The following is an 18,898-nucleotide window of genomic DNA, read 5'->3' as shown; positions in this document are numbered from 1 at the left end:
TCAGCTGCTGTATGCTCCGGAGGAAGTTGAGTTGTTCTTTTCTGTCTGACCCCATTGCTCTCTGCTGACACCTCTTTGCATGTCAGGAACTGTTTTGGGGCAGGAGAGGTTTGCTTTGGGGATTTGCTCCTGCTGTGGACAGTTCCTGACACGGACAGAGGTGTCAGCAGAGAGCGCTTCCTGTGGAACACAGTAGCCAGGAGCAGTTGTGTGTGAAGCAGCTTTGGGTGTGTCCCTTTTTGTGTTTCTCCAGAGTTCCAGAGGCAGAGCAGGTGATTCACCAACCTTTCCCAGGGGTGTGGCAGGCTCCTTGGGAGAGTTTTCCCTGCATGGAGCCCCTGGCCTCCACTCCCCGTTCTTCCAGGCTGGCGGGGGGTGGAGAGAAAACAGCGACAGCCATTTTTCCGGCCGGAGGAAGAAGATCTGGCAGAGTCTGCAGCAATGCAGGCTCGGCTCCTCCGGCAATGGGTGCCAGCCAGAGATCCAGTGGAGGGAAGGCGAGGAGGCAAAGTATTGAGTTGTGGGCTGAGAGAGGGCCCGAAGAATCCAGCGAGACCTACTGCTCCCGCATGACCGCACGGTTTGCGGAATACGACCGCTGCGGTAGGGAGCTTAGGTTGATGAGAGAGGACCTGCGTGGAGCCCAGAATCTGGCATGCTCTGGGTCCAAAAAGAATAAACTGGAACAGAAAAAGAGGATTGCAGCCCTGAAGAAAGACATTGCAAAGATGGAGGAGAGGAGAGCAGAGATCCTGGAGGGAAGCGGTCTCTTCAGGGAGAAGATGGAGAACCGGGATCGGTTTGCCGCCATGAAATCCCCAGGTAAGGTGGAGGTGGATGATGGGGAGAGTAGTGGCGGTGAAGAAAGAGAGGATGGTGGTGTTGGTGTAAAGGAGGAGGAGGTGGAGGAGAAGAAGTTGGAGGAAAGTGTACAGGTTGTGGAGGATGATGTATTGCCTGACCCTACTCCCTGTGACACCCAGACCACTAAGATTCAGGACAGCTACATAGAGCCGGCTCAGGTGGCACTACCGCTAAGCGATAGTGAGGATGATGATGTGGAGAGTGAGGCTGGGGGATTGCTGAGGGCTATAGTGATGCAGGAGTCCCCAGCCCACCTCCAGAATTTTACATTTGGTGATGACCAGTGTGATGACACATTAGTAAAAAGAAAGGCAAAAAAACAGAAGACCCAGGAAACTGTGCATTATGTGTTCCGTCCTTTCCAGCAGTCTGGGCCAGCTGCAAAGCTGGTTCAGGCTGCTGGGTCCTCTAAACTGCCAGACTCCGTTTCTGTGGTGGAACGGAGCCAGCATGGGGGATACAGCAAGGCGTCAGTAAAAGCTGCAGACGCAATAGATGTGAAGCCCACCCATCCTGCCGGTAGGGAGGGGCAGGATGGGCTCATGGTGGGCAGCGCGAGTTATGCCCCTGGGTGCTCGGGGGGCGGTTCCCCGAGTACTGTGGGCATTACCGGCACTGCAAGGCACTCCCCTGTGAGGGGGGGGGAGTGTCCGGGCGCCGGGATTATCCACAGAGCCTGTGAAGTCGGGTGAAGCAGGTGCTGGCGCTGTGGGAGGAGCTGGGGTGCGCCCGGTGGGGCAGTCCCAGAATCAGGATGTGATAGCAGCCATGAAGGAGAAGCCATCGGCGTCGACCCCAGCAGCGGCTAAGCCAGCACAAAGGGCTTTACTAAAGCCAGCCATACTACAAGTCCCAGCCAGCCCAGAATTTGTTAGTCAGGACAAGAATGTAGGATGTGATATTGATGGGTGTAGTAGTGTTGTGGGTGAGAGGAGTGTATGTGGGAGTGTCAGTGGAGTGAATGTTGATGGGAGTGGTAATAGTATGGCTGGAAATAAAGAGGTTGAGAGTTGTGGTGTGAATGGTGTTGTAAGTGGTTCTGGCTCTGGGTCTGGTCCGGCTGCCCCCCCGGCAGTGACTGCTCCCAGGAGCTATGCTAATGTCGCTGCCGGGGGTTCAGGGGGGTCCCCGTCTCCGTCCGGCCCTGGGGGCCATTTGCAACAGCGCCTCCTGGAGGCTCTACGCAGGGGTGACAGGTCGATCCAGGTAGAGGGAAGGGGTGAGGTCGACCTGTCTTTCTGGATAGAGAGGCACGGTTTGGGGGCTTTCCGAGAGCGGAATGGGGAGGTGGTCTGGTCCCTCCCGACAACCGGGCAGGACAATAACCGTAGAAATGTGGTCCGTCTGATTTGGAGGGGCGAGGATGCGTGCCCACCTCGCGCTAAAGTGGTTGAGCTCCTCCTTCAGATGGAATTCAGGGCGAGTGACATCTTTGCCCTGATTCACCCCTACGGATCGTCTGAGTTTGACGTCAGTTTCGTTCGGCCGGAGGGGCTCGAACTCTTCTGGTCGAATTACGAAGTGGCAAAAAACGAGCCCGGCTGGCGGGATTTCGCCGTAAAGGCGATTTCCCGTCAGAATGCTGTCAAGAAGGTGACCGTTTTGACCCGTAACGAGTCACTTTCTTGTTATGACATCATGACCTGGCTCGGACGGTATGGGGATGTGACGGACATGCCCAAGAAAAACTTGGATGAGCACGGGATCTGGTCCGGGGCCTGGACGTTTTCCGTCAAACTCAAGCGTTCAGGGAGTACGGTTGCCCACATTCCGTCAGCCGCCTTCCTTGGACGTGATAGGATCCAGGTCTTCTACCAGGGGCAGCCTAAGGTCTGTCACAGGTGTGGCAGCCCCACCCACTTTAGTGCAGCCTGTACTGTACAGGTCTGCGCTTTGTGTGGTGGGGTGGGACATCTGGCCGCATCCTGTAGGCAGATCCGGTGCCACCTGTGTGGTGTCCTTGGGCACCCATTTAGCCGTTGTCCTAGCGCCTTCGCCCGTGCAGCGGCCGCTCCGGCTGAGGAGAGCTGTGAAGTTGCCTCGGCCGGGGAGGGTATGGGCAGGGATGGGGGTGCAACAGGGCTCGTGAGGAGGAAAAAGGGCCCCGCCAAACTAAGGCGGGAGGAAAATCGTAGAAGGAGTAGGGAGCTGGAGAGTGCCCAGGTGACGGGGGTAGCTCTGGCCTCTGCTCCTGGATGCGGCCCTGTAACCGCTGAAGCCCTGGAGGAGGATGTGCTGGATGGGGAGATCAGGAGGCTTCACAGAGAGGAAGGCAATATGGCCGACCCTTCCGATTCCTCCCACTATGAAAGTGTGGATGAGGAGAGTGGGGAGAGGCCTAAAAAGAAAGACAAGGGCAAAAGGAAAGGGAGAAAGAAGAGGTCAGAGCCCTCTGTTCCTTGTACTACGGGCCAGGTTCAAAACGGAAGCCTGACTGCCCCCCCTCTGGTTGACCTGTCAAACCGGTACCTCGTCCTCGATACCATCTCCTCCCCCTCCTTGGCTGGGGAGGGTGAGGGCGAGGTGCCTAGGGAGAAAGAGCCTCTGGGAGGAACTGGGCCCTGTCCTATTGAGGCACCTTCCTCAGAGGGCAGGGCTAGACCGGGGCCGGACGGAGACGGGGATAATATGGATCTATCTGAGTCGAAAAAAAGATCCAAGAGTGGTCCTGCCCTCTTGTCTTCTTCGGGGGATGAGGGGGCAAAAAAGAAGGGAAAACAAAAGTAAAGGGTGTGGCCGTCTAATTTAATCACCCTGTATGGCGGCACTCACCCCATTGACGCTGGCATCTATTAATTGTGCCAGCATAAAGTCGGATACGGCTAGATTCGCAGCCTTTGATTTTCTTGGCCGCGTTGAAGCCGACATTTTCTTTTTACAGGAGACCAGGTTGTCAGATCTAGCCTCTCTGGTAAAAGCCAGAAGAGAGTGGAGGCGCGGTCCCTCCCACTGGTCTCTTGCGGCTGAGCCGTATAGTGGGGTGGCGGTCCTTTTTACCGCTCCTGTTGAATGCCGACGGGTTATTGAATTAGAAATGGGGAGGTGCCTGATCTTAGATGTCTTCATGAAGGGACAAGAGCTCCGGCTCATTAACATCTACGCCCCGCAAAGTAAGCGGGGCCGTAAAGATCTCTTTATGAGGATTAAGCCCTTTCTTTTTACGAGTCGGCAGGTGATCTTTGGAGGGGACTTCAATAATGTCACGAGGTCCCAAGATAGGAGAGGCTCCAATAGTCCGCTGACTTGCGATAGTGTGGCGCTGATTAGCATAGCTAGAGAAGCTCGCCTAGAGGATGCCCACATCCGGAGCCCCTCGGGCCACGCGGGTTTCACCTATCATCAAGGTAGTCGCAGGTCTAGGATAGATAGGTTTTATTTAAAGGAGGAAGCCGTCTCTTCTGCAGTGTCCGTGGTTGAGGTGGAGTTCTCCGATCACTGTATGATTTTGTTTTCCCTGAATGTTTCAGAAACCCCCCGGATGGGAAAAGGTTATTGGAAGCTGAATTCGTCCCTCCTGGAGGAAGCGGAGATAAGACAGTCCTTTGAGGATTTTCTTCAGAGTCAGGTACCTTTACTGGGCCTATGTAGTAGTAAGTCAGAGTGGTGGGAGATATTCAAGAAGCGGGTTGCGGGGTTCTTCCGCCAGCTCTCGAGCCTCAGGTCCCTGAACAGGTATCGCCTGTATCAGGGTCTGAGGAGGAAACTCGAGCTTCTTGTCTCGACTGGAGGTAGCCAAGAGGATATCTCCAGAGTGAAGTCCTTGCTGATGAGGTGTCAGTACGATGGGCACGCATCTTTGGTTTTTGAGAGGGATTTCGGGAAGTACCGCTCGCCCGACCCTTACAGAAACTGTAAGATGTCAGTGAGTAGTAAAGTCATTTCAGGACTGATTGATAGTACAGGATCTCTGAATCGGTCCAGATCAGGGATCTTGGAGATCGTCAGATCCTTCTACTCTCACCTCTTGGGAAGGAAGGATCTGGATCGGGATGTGATGTCGGGTTTCCTGGCTGAAACCATTCCTGAGCCAGGGGTAGACCCCTCTCTTGGCGTTTTGGCAGAAGAGATCAGGGAAGAGGAAGTGAGACTGGCGATCGAGGGGCTTGCCCCCAAGAAGTCACCAGGTCCGGATGGCTTAACATCTGAGTGGTACAGGACCTTTAAGGAGTCTTTAGCTCCCCTCTTGACTGAGGTATTCAATGAGTGTCTCTCCTCGGGCACTCTGCCAAAGTCAATGAGGAGGTCAGCCCTGATTCTTCTCTCAAAGGGTAAAGATCCCAGCCGTATTGAGAATTGGAGACCCATAGCTCTTCTCAATACGGACAGGAAGCTTCTGGCCAAGATACTGTTTAATCGGCTGGTGAAGTTTGCACCCCGGCTCCTTTCGGAGGCCCAGCACTGCACTGTTCCAGGCCGAAGCACCTTAAGTGCTGTCCTTAGTGTCAGGGAGGCAGTGGAGCGGAGTAGTGCGGGTTTCTGGAAGGGGTACTTGCTGTCCTTGGATCAGGCCAAAGCATTTGATCGGGTGAACCACGAGTACCTCTGGTCCGTCCTCCTGAGATATGGCTTACCGAGTACTTTTGTTAATTGGCTTAAGATCTTGTATGCAGGGGCAGAGAGTTTCCCACTGGTGAACGGGTGGTCTGGCCACTCTTTTGGAGTGGGGTCTGGAGTCCGTCAGGGTTGTCCTTTGAGCCCGCTGTTATATGTGTTCGCGATCGATCCCTTCCTTAGGAGGGTGAGTTGCGGACCGTTGGTGGGAGTCGGGATGAGTTTGGCGGAGCCGGGGGCCATCCAGGGGGTAGTGGCGTACGCCGACGATGTCACTATTTTCGTCTCCTCGAGAGAGGGGGTTGATGTGGTGATGTCGGAGGTGGAACGCTACTCGGAGGCATCCGGGTCTAAGATCAACCGGGATAAGTGTGAGAGTCTCTGGCTGGGAGGGGGGGATCCCACGTTTGATCTCCCGGACACCCTTCCAGGGCCCCAAGAATCAGCAAAAGTCTTAGGCATCACATTTGGCCAGGATGATTATCCCACCAAAAACTGGGATGGTAAGCTCCAGGATGCCACTCAGAAGGTGGACCAGTGGAAGGGTTGGTCTTTGACCCTCAGGGAAAGGGTACACCTGATCAAATCGTACCTGCTCCCCTTGTTTATCTATCTGGGCAGCGTATGTATCTTGCCAGAGGCTTACTACACTAGGATCTACAGCCTGTTTTTTCAACTGTTATGGGGGAACAGGATGAACCTAGTCAAGAGGGAGGTTACGTACCGCACGAGGAGACTAGGGGGTTTATCTATGGTAAACCCTGTGGTGTTCTTAACAAACACCTTTTTAAAAGCTAACATCTCAAACCTCTGGTCAGAGAGGGCTCCTCCGTGGGTACTCTCCTGCAGGGAATGGTTTCGGCCTTTCTTCCAGGAATGGGAGACAGGAGGGCAAGTGAAGGACCTCCGTACGCCCCATGGATATCTTCCGGCTTACGCTACCCCGACTCTGAAGGCGATACGTCGGTGGGGTCTGGGAGTGTGGGAGATCAGGACCCAGTCAAGGCAGTTCCTTGACAAACGGGTTCTGTTGACCCACTTCCAGAAGCCTCTGGCACTCAGGGACTGCCCAGGTCGGGATCTGAGGGTGGGGTTGTACCTTTTAAACATGAAAAGGATCCCCCAGAAGTTTTGGGACTTGGCCTGGCGCTGCTTTCAGGGGAAGCTATATGTAAGGGACAACCTGAAGTGCAGGAACTCTGATGACCGGGGATGTCCCCGAGAAGAGTGTGGGGACACGCTGGAAAGCATGGACCATTTCCTGCTTCATTGTCCCTTTAATATAGGGGTTTACAACCGGGTGGGCGCTTCCATCGGCTGGAGTCAACTTGCCGGCCTTACCTATCCGGAGTGGGCTTATGGGGCATTCAGGACACTGGGTGGCCGAGACCGGGGCACTTTATTCTTAGTTAGTTTAGTGGTTAGGTACTACACGTGGAATGCACAGTGTTTAGTGTCGACCCAGCAGAAAATCCTCTCCGAGGTGGAGGTCTGTAGGAATATCACCGGTGACCTCGGGAAGATCAGGTCTTTGGAGTATGGCAGTCTTGGTACCAGTAGGGCTTCTCTCCTGTGGAGAGGGTTTTCTTTTGATGTGCCCTAGGTACTAGATCTTTTGGGTAGAGTACCTTTATTTTGGATAGGGGAAGTGTGATAGGGATAGAGATAGGGTGAGAGTAGGGTTAGCTTTAATGGAGGGATAGAATTAGGGAGAATTGTAGGGGGAGTTAGGAAAAGAGTTAAAAATTATTTTGGTGTATCAAGTCTGCCATCCTTCTTTCTGGTGGTGGGCTAATGCATGTGCACGCTAGCTTTTTTGTTTTGTTTTAAGCTGATATGGCATGAAGGGCTTACAGGCGACCAAACTTGGGCCTAAAGTGGGTTGTGGTTCAGTGTCTGTTAGTTAGTATGTATAAGTTTGTGTATAAGTTGGTTGGGTGGAGTGCTAGGTGGGGAGGGTGTATTTGTGGGTGGTGGTGTGTTTTCGTGTTTTTGGGGGACCTGACATGGGTCAGTTAAGGACAGAACTTTGTAAACTGTAGAGGAACGGTATGGACTCTGACCCATGTGCAGGAGGGGTGGTGTGGGTGAGGGCACAGTTCGAGTGTAGGGATTTCCTGTAATTTTTTTTTTTTTTTTTTGTAGGTTTCTGTAAATAGGGTGCATATATTTATGTTTATATACTATAATTTATTAATTTCTATTAGTGATTTTGTATCTATTTGGTTTTGTATCTACATCATTTTATATTGTCTCATATTATAGTTATGGCAGTCGGACCAGTTGTTGTGTTATGTGTTTTTGTTTATTTATTTAGATTTTTAATTTTTATATTTTTTTATTTATTTATTTTCCCCTTTTGTTTTGTTTCCCGAGTATGGATGGTTTTGAGTCACAGCCGGGTAGTGCTAATTTTATGTTTATGTTTAAGCCAAGTTGTGCTGTTTATTTTTATTTATTTATTTCTTTATTTTTATAATTATTATTTATTTATTTATTTATTTTTTTATTTTTTATGTTTAAGCCAAGTTGTGCTGTTTTTATGTTCATTTTTGGTATGTGTGTCAGTGGGTTTTTGTTTGTTTGTTTTCTTTTTGCTTTGTAAAGCTGGGCTGGCCGGTTAGGCAGGGTTTTGTTTTTGATTTATATTATAGCTGGTTAAGCTTGTTTTTTGTTGTATTGGATAAGTTTTGTATTTTTATAATAAAAAGAGTGTCAGCAGATAGCAGTGTGTTCAGACAGAAAAGAACAACTCAACTTCCTCTGTAGTATACAGCAGCTGATAAGTACTGGAAGGATTAAGATTTTTTTTTATAGAAGTAATGTTCAAATCTGTTTAACTTTCTGGAGCCAGTACATATGAAAAAAATAGTTTTCCACCGGAGTGAGTCCAGGCGTTGAATCATGGTAAAATTATGGCATTAACACAACATTGCTTATATATGGGAGAAAAAAGTCACATGTGGTCATCACAAGAGATCCCAGATCCATTGGTTGCAAGGAGGTATAACCATAATGATACAGCATTTCTGTGGAGTCTAAATCAGTAGATATAAGTACCTGTTGTGACACTGAGCGGCGTGTTGGCACGTGCTCCAGGCATTGTCTTTAGTGTCCCCTTATACCCTATAACGGGAAACTATGGTTTTGATAACTCCCCCCCCCCCCCCCCCATATTTTTTTTTGTTGTGTTTTTTTATGTTAAAATGTACGCACATCCATTACACTGCATTACTATGTTTCACAGGATCATCTGGTGTGGATTGTCATTAATATATGTGTTTCAAAATGGTCTTCTTCACGTCTGCTGTATTCTATCCGTGCAGGTCTCGAGGATGAAAGTGACCAATACAGCAATGATGAGATCAGTTCTGAGGAAGAGGCGAGCAGGAAGGAACTGGAGGAAGAGGAGGAAGATGATGGTTCAGAAGGAGAAGAATCCGAAGAGGATGATGATGATGAAGGGGCTAGTTCTGGAGAAGAGGAGGATAGTGACAGTGGTCCAGATCTGGCCAGAGGTAAAGGAAACATTGAAACAAGTTCTGAAGAGGAAGATGAGGATGAAGACGAACTTGATTTACCAGGAAAAGAAATTGAAATTGAGCATTCTTGGAGAGAAATGGACAAAGATGCGCCTCGTGGAGATCAGGTAATGGGCAGGACGACCTATAAAAACCATTATCCTCTATGTTACCCGAAAGGGGTTTTCTCACCTTTTGGATGTTTTCTTCACAGGGGCTTGCAGCAGTGTAGAGAATGAGAGTCCCACAACTTTAGATTCACCTGTGGAAGTGTTTGCTGCCCCTGTTAAAGGGGTTATCCAGGAAAAAAAACTTTTTCATATATATCAACTGGCTCCAGAAAGTTAAACAGATTTGTAAATGACTTCTATTAGAAAATCTTAATCCTTTCAGTACTTATGAGCTTCTGAAGTTAATTTTGTTCTTTTCTGTCTAAGTGCTCTATGATAACACGCGTCCCGGGAACCGCCCAGTTTAGAAGCAAATCTCCATAGCAAACCTCTTCTACTCTGTGCAGTTCCCGAGACATGCAGAGATGTCAGCAGAGAGCACTGTTGCCAGACAGAAAACAACAACTCAACTTCAGCAGCTGATAATTATTGAAAGGATTAAGATTTTTTAATATAAGTAATATACAAATCTGTTTAACTTTCTGGAGCCAGTTGATATAAAAATTTTTTTTTTCCTGGAATACCCCTTTAAGCTTTGCCTATCCTGTGGCTATGTTATGGTTGATGTAGCCCTTTAACTGAGATTAGTGGTCACACGAAGTCAGAGCGTGATCGGTACTGGCAATGATGTAAAACGTACTGTAGGCTTTAGTAGCCATTTGAACCACACCACAAGTCACTATTACTTTTATATTTACTTAGGCAAGCAGGCATGAAGGTTTTTTTTATACATATCATTAGAAAAGACAAAATTTGAGGTGCCAGTTGCCAATTTGTAGGTGTAATGACTAGGCGTATAGGCAAGATAATGACTATTATATGTCTACGTGCTTTGTCTAATCCAGTGTTTTCCCAAACTGTATGCCTCCAGCTGTTGCAAAACTACACCTCCCAGCATGCCCACACAGCCCAAAGGCTGTCTGGGCATGCTGGGAGTTGTAGTTTTGAAACAGCTGGAGGCACACCGTTTGGGAAAAGACTGGTTTAATAAAAAAAATCTTCAAGGCAACAATTAGAGATGAGCAAACTTACAGTAAATTTGATTCGTCACGAACTTCTCGGCTCGGCAGTTGATGACTTTTCCTGCATAAATTACTTCCTGCATGTTTATTTTTTTTTAAGGTTACCAGACGATTGGCTGTTTGCAACATGGACTGGGATCGACTGAAAGCTAAAGACCTTTTGGCTTTGTTTAACTCCTTTAAACCAAAGGGGGGGATTGTGTTTTCTGTAAAGGTGAGATATTACTAAATAATTAGTTGAGATAACACTCGTGCTGGAATCCATATACATAATCATTCTGTATTTTGCCATTCGCTTTCTCCTCGTTCACTTTTATGTGTTTATTTCAAGTGGAATCTCTGCTTGTAGCAGCTTCTGGCAGAATCGCATACCCATTGCTGTTCCTTAATTATTGTATTTGCAATGAGTATCCTCTACAGTTAAAAGGGGTTCTCCACCATAAGGTGATTTTAGTATGTACCTGGCAGGCAGTAATGGACATGCTTAGGAAGGATCTGCACTTGTCTTGGGGCTAAATGGCCATGTTGTGAGATTACCATAATACTGTGGCTAGCTTTCTGTGAACTTATATTTCCTGTTTGTCTTTGCTTTTTTTGACTACAAATCCCACAATTCCATCTTCCTCCATCCCACACATCAGCCACCCCCAGCCACCCCACCCATTGAAACATTAATGAGCTGCATCCATTCAAATCAGTGTGGTTTTCAATCAGGATGCCTACAGCTGTTACAGATTGATCTGAAAAAATCTGGCACAAAAGTAATTTTCTCTATCGGCTCCATTGGGGGACACAGACCGTGGGTATATGCTGCCGTCTCTAGGAGGTGTGACACTATGGTAATAAAAAAAAGTCAGCTCCTCCCAGCAGGATGCCTGCTCCACTGCTACCCCTGGTACCCCCTGATGCCCCTTCGGTCCCGGTGGGTTCAGCCGCTCCTCCAGCCTGGGTTTCTTCCCTGACCCAGTATATGGCTGACTTGACCCAAGTCTCCCGTTCGGTGGCTGAGGCCTCCCGGGAAGTGGTGTCCGCCTTGAAGGGGTCTTCCCTGCACAGGACCTCTGAGAGGGCCCGCTCCTCGTCTCCTCATACTTCACGCTCTCACAAGCGTGCTAGGGGTGCCTCGTCTGACTCTTCCATTGAGTCTTCTGATAGACGTGAGCGTGCCCCTATCATCTGGGCACAAATGGTGCTCCTCCAGAGGACGTTCTCGGAGTTGCCGCTCTGCCACACCAGAGCCACGTACCCGGTCTGGGTCGCCCCCCTCCAGAACTGCCTCTACTCATTCTCATTCCCCTTGTGAACTGATGGACGAGGCTTCCGAGCCGGCATCTGACTCAGAGGACCGCTCAGACTCAATTGCAACGGTGAACTGATTGGTGACAGCCATAAGAGACACCTTTCACTTGGAGGACCCAGGATCTTCGGATGTCAATCCAGGAGTATCCTTTCATCATGCTAAGCCATCACCTCAAAGGTTTGACTCTCACGCTGACTTTGACGACATTCTGGAATCCACATGGAAACATCCAGACAAGAGGTTCCCGGGAATCAAGACAATTCAAGAACGTTATCCATTTGACAAGGACTTTGTCGCTAAGGTGGTTTCCCCTCCCTCAGTGGATCCACCAATCTCCCGGATCTCTAAGGCGACTAGACTGCCTCTGGCAGATGCTGCTACCTTTAAGGATCCCACGGACAAGAAGGTAGAATCTTTAGCGAAGTTCGCTTCTGAAGCAGCTGGCTCTTCTCTTCTTCCCATCTTCGCCTCGACATGGGTGTCCAAGGCCCTGTCGGAGTGGTGCCAAAAGCTCCATCAGGATATCTTAGCGGGATCCCCCCCAGAGGATCTATCTGCTCTGGCTCTCCAATCCTCTAAAGCTGGGGACATTCTGTGCGCAGCTTCCGTGCAGTCAGCCCGTTGTTCTGCCTTTGCTGTGGGTCACCTAGCGTCTCTCCGCCGCTCTATGTGGCTTTAAGATTGGTATGCGTATGCCGCTTCCAAAAGGTCTCTCACTGAGCTTTCCTTTACGGGTGGCCGTCTTTTTGGCAAACGCCTTGATGAGATTATCTCTGGAGCAACGGGAGGTAAGAGTTCCTTGTTACCTCAAAATAAGGCTCGTCCTACTTCCCAAAGGAAGCCCTTTTCCTTTCGGACCTCTGGCTCCAGCAAAGGGTCCAGGCAGGCGCCCTCGCGGGGCAAGAAGGCTCCCTCGTTCCAGGCACGCCCGTCTTGGAAGTCGTACTCCAACCGGTCCGGCCGTTTTGCACCCAAATCGGGCAACCGCAAACCCACTTCTGCATGAAGTGAGGCCCCCACCCGCGGTTTCTTCTCGGGTGGGAGGTCGTCTCTTGCTTTTTCAAGACATCTGGACCTCACACATTCAGGACTCTTGGGTCAGGGGCGTGATGTCCAACGGTTACCGAATCAAATTCGCCTCCCTTCCGAGGGATCGTTTTTTTCAATCCCGGGCCCCCCGGTCTCCTGCTCTGGCGAAGCAATTTCGAGCGGCTCTCCAGTCTCTGCTTCTCCAGGGGGTTATCGTTCCCGTTCCTCCAGGGGAACGGTTTCGGGGTTTCTTTTCAAATCTTTTTGTGGTCCCCAAGAAGGATGGTTCTGTGCGACCAATCCTAGACCTCAAGCGTCTCAACCGTCACCTTCCCATCTGCCACTTCCGAATGGAATCTCTCCGTTCGGTAGTGGCGTCCTTGGAACAAGGGGAGTTCCTTTCATCGGTGGACATCAAGGATGCCTACCTCCATGTGCCAATATTTCCGGGCCAACATCGGTACCTCCGCTTTGCGGTTCCGGAGGGGCACTTTCAATTTGTAGCCCTCCCCTTCGGTCTAGCCACGGTTCCTCGGGTCTTTACAAAGATCCTTGCGCCAGTGATGGGCCTATTACGGTCGAGGGGAATCTCGGTGATACCCTATCTGGACGACCTTCTCATCAAGGCTCCAACCAGAGCCCAGACTCTGGAAAATCTGGACGTCACTCTCCACACTCTGATTCGCTTCGGGTGGATGATCAACCGGGACAAGTCAGTCCTCCGTCCTATCCAGTCTCTAACCTTCCTTGGACTTCGATTCGACACGGCCTCTGCCCGAATTTGTCTTCCTGGCACTCCGGTCGGGGGTCCACTCCCTTCGGACCCAGGTATCAGTCTCTATCCACAGTTGTATGGAAGTCCTGGGTCGGATGGTGGCAACTATGGAGGCCGTACCCTTTGCCCAGTTTCATTACCGCCCCCTTCAACTGGCGATTCTCTCCCGATGGAACAGGTCTCCTCTGTCCCTCGATCGTCAGATTGTTCTTCCTCGCAGGGTCCGTCAGTCTCTGCTCTGGTGGCTCCGCTCCCCCCTTCTTCTCCAAGGGCGGTCATTTCTTACCCTTCACTGGCAGGTTGTTACAGCGGATGCCAGCCTGTCGGGCTGGGGCAGCGTGTTCAGGGATTGGACGGTTCAGGGACTCTGGTCTCCCCAGGAGACCCTTCTTCCGATAAACATATTGGAATTACGGGTGATTCTTCTTTGTCTTCTTCATTGGGAGTCCCGTCTTCAGTCCCGTCCTGTCCGCTTAAGTCGGACAACGCCACGGCCATGGCGTACATAAATTGACAGGGCGGCACTCGCAGGTCAGCAGCCATGGCCGAGGTGACCAAGATTCTCACTTGGGCGGAGAGCAAGGTTCCGGCCATTTCGGGATTCACATTCCGGGAGTGCTCAACTGGGAAGCGGACTTCCTCTGTCGGTCCTCTACATCCGGAGGTCTTCGCGCAGCTCTGCGACCTCTGGGGCATTCCGGACGTGGACCTCTGGTCCTGGCCGTGGATGCCCTAGTGATTCCTTGGGCGGGGTTTGCCCTACCCTATCTGTTCCCTCCTCTTCCGCTCCTTCCCGGGTTGCTGAGGAAGCTCAAGGCAGAGGACGTCACCGCCATTCTGGTAGCTCCAGATTGGCCCCGAAGGTCGTAGTACGCCGACGTAGTCAGGCTCCTGGACGATGCTCCACTGCGTCTTCCGCTCTGCCCGGACCTACTCTCTCAGGGTCCTCCTTGCCACCCCAATTTACAGTCGCTGCATTTGACGGCATGGTGGTTAAGACCCCGGTTTTGAGGGCCCGCGGGTTCTCTTCCCAAGTCATTCACTCCATGCTCAAGGCTCGTAAGCCCTCCTCCTCAAGAATTTACCACCGTACTTGGCGGTCTTATTTTCGTTGGTGTGAAGCTCAGGACTTCTCCCCGGTAACCTTCTCGGTTCCCCGTCTTCTCTCCTTTTTGCAGTCGGGGTTGGAACTGGGGTTGTCTCTCAGTTCACTTAAAGGTCAGGTTTCGGCCCTTGCTGTTCTTTTCCAGCGGCCCCTGGCTTCTAATTCTCATGTCCGGACCTTCCTTCAAGGAGTGGCGCACGCTGTTCCTCCTTATCGGTCACCCTCTCCCCCTTGGGACTTGAATTTGGTTCTGAGTGCCCTCCAGGGTGCACCCTTTGAGCCCCTTAGAGAGGTGTCTCTCCGCCTCCTTTCTTGGAAAGTGGCGTTTCTTGTTGCTTTCACCTCCATCCGGAGGGTGTCTGAACTGGCAGCTCTTTCCTGCCATTCTCCGTTTCTGGTGATCCACCAGGATAAGGTTGTTTTCCTGCCAGATCCTTCCTATTTGCCTAAGGTGGTCTCGGCCTTTCATCTCAATGAGGACATTGTCCTCCCGTCTTTTTGTCCTGCTCCTTCTCATCCTAAGGAGCACTTACTACACAAGCTGGATGTAGTTCGGGCTGTTCGGTCTTATCTCTCCATCATTTCCTTTTTCATCCTTACGGAAGGTCGTCGTAAGGGACAACCTGCTTCCAAGGGCACCATTTCTCGGTGGATTTGGTCTGCCATTTCTGAAGCCTATCGCTGTAAGGGGAAGATTCCTCCTTTCAGGGTTGTGGCTCATTCTACCCGTTCTGTTGGGGCATCCTGGGCTCTCCAGAATAGAGCCTCGGCCTCGCAAATTTGCTAGGCGGCTACCTGGTCGTCTTTGCATACTTTCTCAAGGTTTTTACCAAGTTCATACTTTCGCATCGGCTGATGCTAGTCTGGGTCGTAAAGTGTTGCAGGTGGCAGTGGAAAGGCCGTCTGCATGACTGCTTATCTGCCCACCCAAGGGACGGCTTTGGTACGTCCCACGGTCTGTGTCCCCCAATGGAGCCAATAGAGAAAAGGAGATGTTTGTTTACTTACCGTAAAATCTCTTTCTCAAAGGATCCATTGGGGGACACAGCTCCCGCCCTTTTTGGGATTTTCCTTTGGTTCTCTGTCCGAGGGTGTGTTCGGGTATGTTTTTTCTTCTGGTTCTCGGACAGTTTTGGGTTTTTCTTTGACCTGTTGGTCTCTTCCTATTGCTCTAGAACTTAAACTGATTAGCTCAGAGCCTGAAGGCGGGTATATCCTGCTGGGAGGAGCTGACTTTTTTTTTTTATAGTGTCACACCTCCTAGAGACAGCAGCATGCACCCACGGTCTGTGTCCCCCAATGGATCCTTCGAAAAAGAGATTTTATGGTAAATAAACAAAAATCTCCTTTTTTGCTGGTAAAAATAAATATTGGGGTGACAATGACAGAAGAATTGTGAGAAAACCGTCACACACAGGTACAGACTACACTTATTATGAACTACACTAACTTTACAGCCCCTGTAACATAGTCACATAAAAAAAATTCCTGGAATACCCCTTTAATGATTATGTATATATATTATATAAAGTAAGTCAGTTGGCTACATACAGAAACTAGGTCTGTGATTAAGGTCCATGTGACGGAAAAGTACCAGATCCTATGTCAGTCCTAGCTATGTGGATCCAATTTCATGTTCCAATAAAGCTTTATGGGACTTGTCTAGCTGGAAACTATCTTCATTTGTAATGCAGTTCTTGGCAAAATTCTTCTGAATTGTGGTCATTCTTTCGGCTGAATCCGCATCCCCCTCAGAAGGTCTGATACAGATTTTCTGTAGTGTGCACAGTATTGTGCAGAAAATTTTTTCGGGATCCAGCAATTCTATAAAACTTCACTTTTATTTGTAATCCACAGCGTTAAAAATCTTGCAAGATAGCACTCACGACACACCACCTAGCCAGTAATACACTGCAACATGGACGCGTTTCGCGCGCATGCGCGCTCTTGATCTCTAATGGTTACTCATAACCTATTAACCATTTCTTTTGAGCCTGATTTTTCTCTTATTACACAAGCATTGTTGCCTTGCAGTGTTGGAGTTTTGGGTTCAATTCCTGCCAAGGGCAACATGAACAAGGAGTTTGTAGGTTCTCCCTGTGTTTGTGTGGGTTTCCTCTGCAAGCCCCATTGCAGACAGGGACCAATGTGAGCGATGTTAATATCTGTACAGCTCTGTGGAATATGTTCATGCTCTATAAATTAAGGAATCAATATGATAATTATTATTTTCTTTTATCATATGCAGTTATACATGATGTAACATGAGAGCCAATAGTGTTTGTTGCTCTCCTACAATGCATTCTCTGGATATAAGTATTATTAACATGTAATGCATTATGTGTATTTGTTATCCCAGATTTACCCCTCAGAGTTTGGAAAGGAAAGATTAAAAGAGGAAGAACTTCATGGACCCACAGAACTAAAGAACGTTTTAGAAGATGTATCAGAAGAACAACAGTAAGTGTTAGGCTTCTTTCACACTGCCGTTGCTCCCGGTCGAGAACGGCCTTCAGTCACTTTTTTTTTTTCTGACTTTAACGGCCGTTTTCTTAACGGGGAGCAACGGCAAACAATGGGTCCTAGTGGCTTCCATTTACTATTATGGGGGCTGACACATTGCCAGGGACAGACGTCAGTGGGAAAGAGGGCTCACGAATTGTTCAAGTGTACATGTCATTAAAAAAAACTTTATATATAATGTAGATAATAAAATTATATATATATATTTGTAATAAACATTGGTTAAACATTTTTTTTATATTTTTGTCTCGGCAGCTATTGTCTGTGTGTCTTTGTGAGCAGTCCAAATACAGAAAATGTGAATGGACAAGCAGGGCTCTGCAGTGAGGCTCTGAAATTTCCCCGGCTCACACAGCAGGCTGATTGACAATTCGGGAGCCTGCACAGAGCCCTGCATGTCCTGCCCTCACTTCCTGTATTTGGACTCCTCATATAGACACACAGGCAATAGCTGCAGGGACAAAAATATACACATAAAGCAATGTATATTACAAATATACATATAATGTTCCCTACATTATATAAAAAGTTTTTGTGAACGACAGGTACACTTTAATATTAATTTATCAGCTGGCAGCAGGGTGGCTTATGGTTTAGCACTGTGGCCTTGCAGCACTGGCGTCTAGGGTATGAATTTGAGGTATTACTAAGAGCAGCATCTGCATTGATGTGTTTCTTGTCTCTCTTTGTGTTTGTACTACTTTCCTAAGAATTCGTCCGTAAATATACTGATATGTGAACTTGCCGGCCTCTTGAAGGGGTTTTCTAGTTTCGATAACCCATATTTATATACCTTGTCTAGGATTCTCAGACAATCCACTGACTACCCAATAATTCAAATGAGCAATGTAGCAAGCACCAAGAAGAAAAACAGAGTCACTTATAAAGCATACATGATTTTTATTAATTCCGTAGAATATAAATACAAAAAGGATATAAAAAATGTGATCTCAAAGAGGGATATGGCTTAAAAACGATAGTATCGTCTCTGCACATAAGGGCTGTAGTATATATAGTATATTATTTACTGGATCTGCTACAATAGGATAAACAATGAGAAAGTTAACTGACACACTAAATTGCACAATTCAAGTAATTAGCAGCATATAAAGTATACAAATCTCATAGTGAGGACAAGAATACTGCGTACAAAGTAAAGTGCTGTGTACATGTAAACAAAAATGACATTGCAGAGATATAGACCAATATAAAAGTATACCAAAGTACAGCAGCGGATGGCAGAGACCGGGATAGCACCACTCCAATGTACGTTTCGGTACGCAACCTTCGTCTGGGAGGTTCACGTCATGTCATTTTTGTTTACATGTACACAGCACTTTACTTTGTACGCAGCATTCTTGTCCTCACGATGAGATTTGTATACTTTATATGCTGCTAATTACTTGAATTGTGCAATTTAGTGTGTCAGTTTACTTTATCATTGTTTATTCTATTGTAGTAGAACCAGTAAATAATATACTATATATACTTATGTGCAGAGGCGGTGATACTACCGTTTTTAAGCCATATTCCTCTTTGAGATCACATTTTTTATATCCTTTATGTATTTATATTCCATGGAATTAATAAAAATCATGTATGCTTTATAAGTGACTACGTTTTTCTTCTTGGTGCTTGCTATTTATATTTGGAGTTCACAAAGGATAGAGGATAAGTTATAGATCCTGGGGGGTCTGGGACACCCCACGATCTCCTGCACAGGACCCTGGCTGTCTCCGGGAATGATGCGTGTCAACCCCCACACGAAGGGGCGGCCGGCATGCTCCCTCCATGTATCTCTATGGAAGAGACGGAGATAGCTGAACACTGCATGGAAGGGGTGTGTCAGCCGCTTCTTTGTGTGGGTTGACATGCCCCCCGTTCCAGGTCAGAGCCAGTCTCCTGTGCAGGAAATTGCGGGTGGTCCCAGCGGTCAGACCCCCTGCGATCTAAAACTAATCCCCTTTGCAAAGGATACGTTTTTGTGCACGAAAGTTCTCCTTTAACTCCATTGCCACCCACACATCCTATTAATACA

The 18,898-nt window shown here is 48.7% G+C and overlaps 1 protein-coding gene across 3 annotated transcripts in view; it reads left to right on the top strand.

Moving 5' to 3' along the window:
* ESF1 (ESF1 nucleolar pre-rRNA processing protein homolog) overlaps positions 1 to 18,898 on the top strand; it is an 80,138-nt gene that overhangs the window by 6,939 nt on the left and 54,301 nt on the right. For all 3 annotated transcript variants that reach the window (XM_056567884.1, XM_056567883.1, XM_056567882.1), the window contains exons 3-5: positions 8,742 to 9,064; positions 10,229 to 10,342; positions 16,697 to 16,797. In XM_056567884.1, the coding sequence (XP_056423859.1) occupies positions 8,742 to 9,064; positions 10,229 to 10,342; positions 16,697 to 16,797 (538 nt within the window). The remainder of the gene's footprint in view (positions 1 to 8,741; positions 9,065 to 10,228; positions 10,343 to 16,696; positions 16,798 to 18,898) is intronic.

Source organism: Hyla sarda, chromosome 3 (genome assembly GCF_029499605.1).
Source record: "Hyla sarda isolate aHylSar1 chromosome 3, aHylSar1.hap1, whole genome shotgun sequence".
Taxonomy (NCBI): Eukaryota; Metazoa; Chordata; class Amphibia; order Anura; family Hylidae; genus Hyla; species Hyla sarda.
This window is presented reverse-complemented; position numbering and strand designations above follow the sequence as displayed.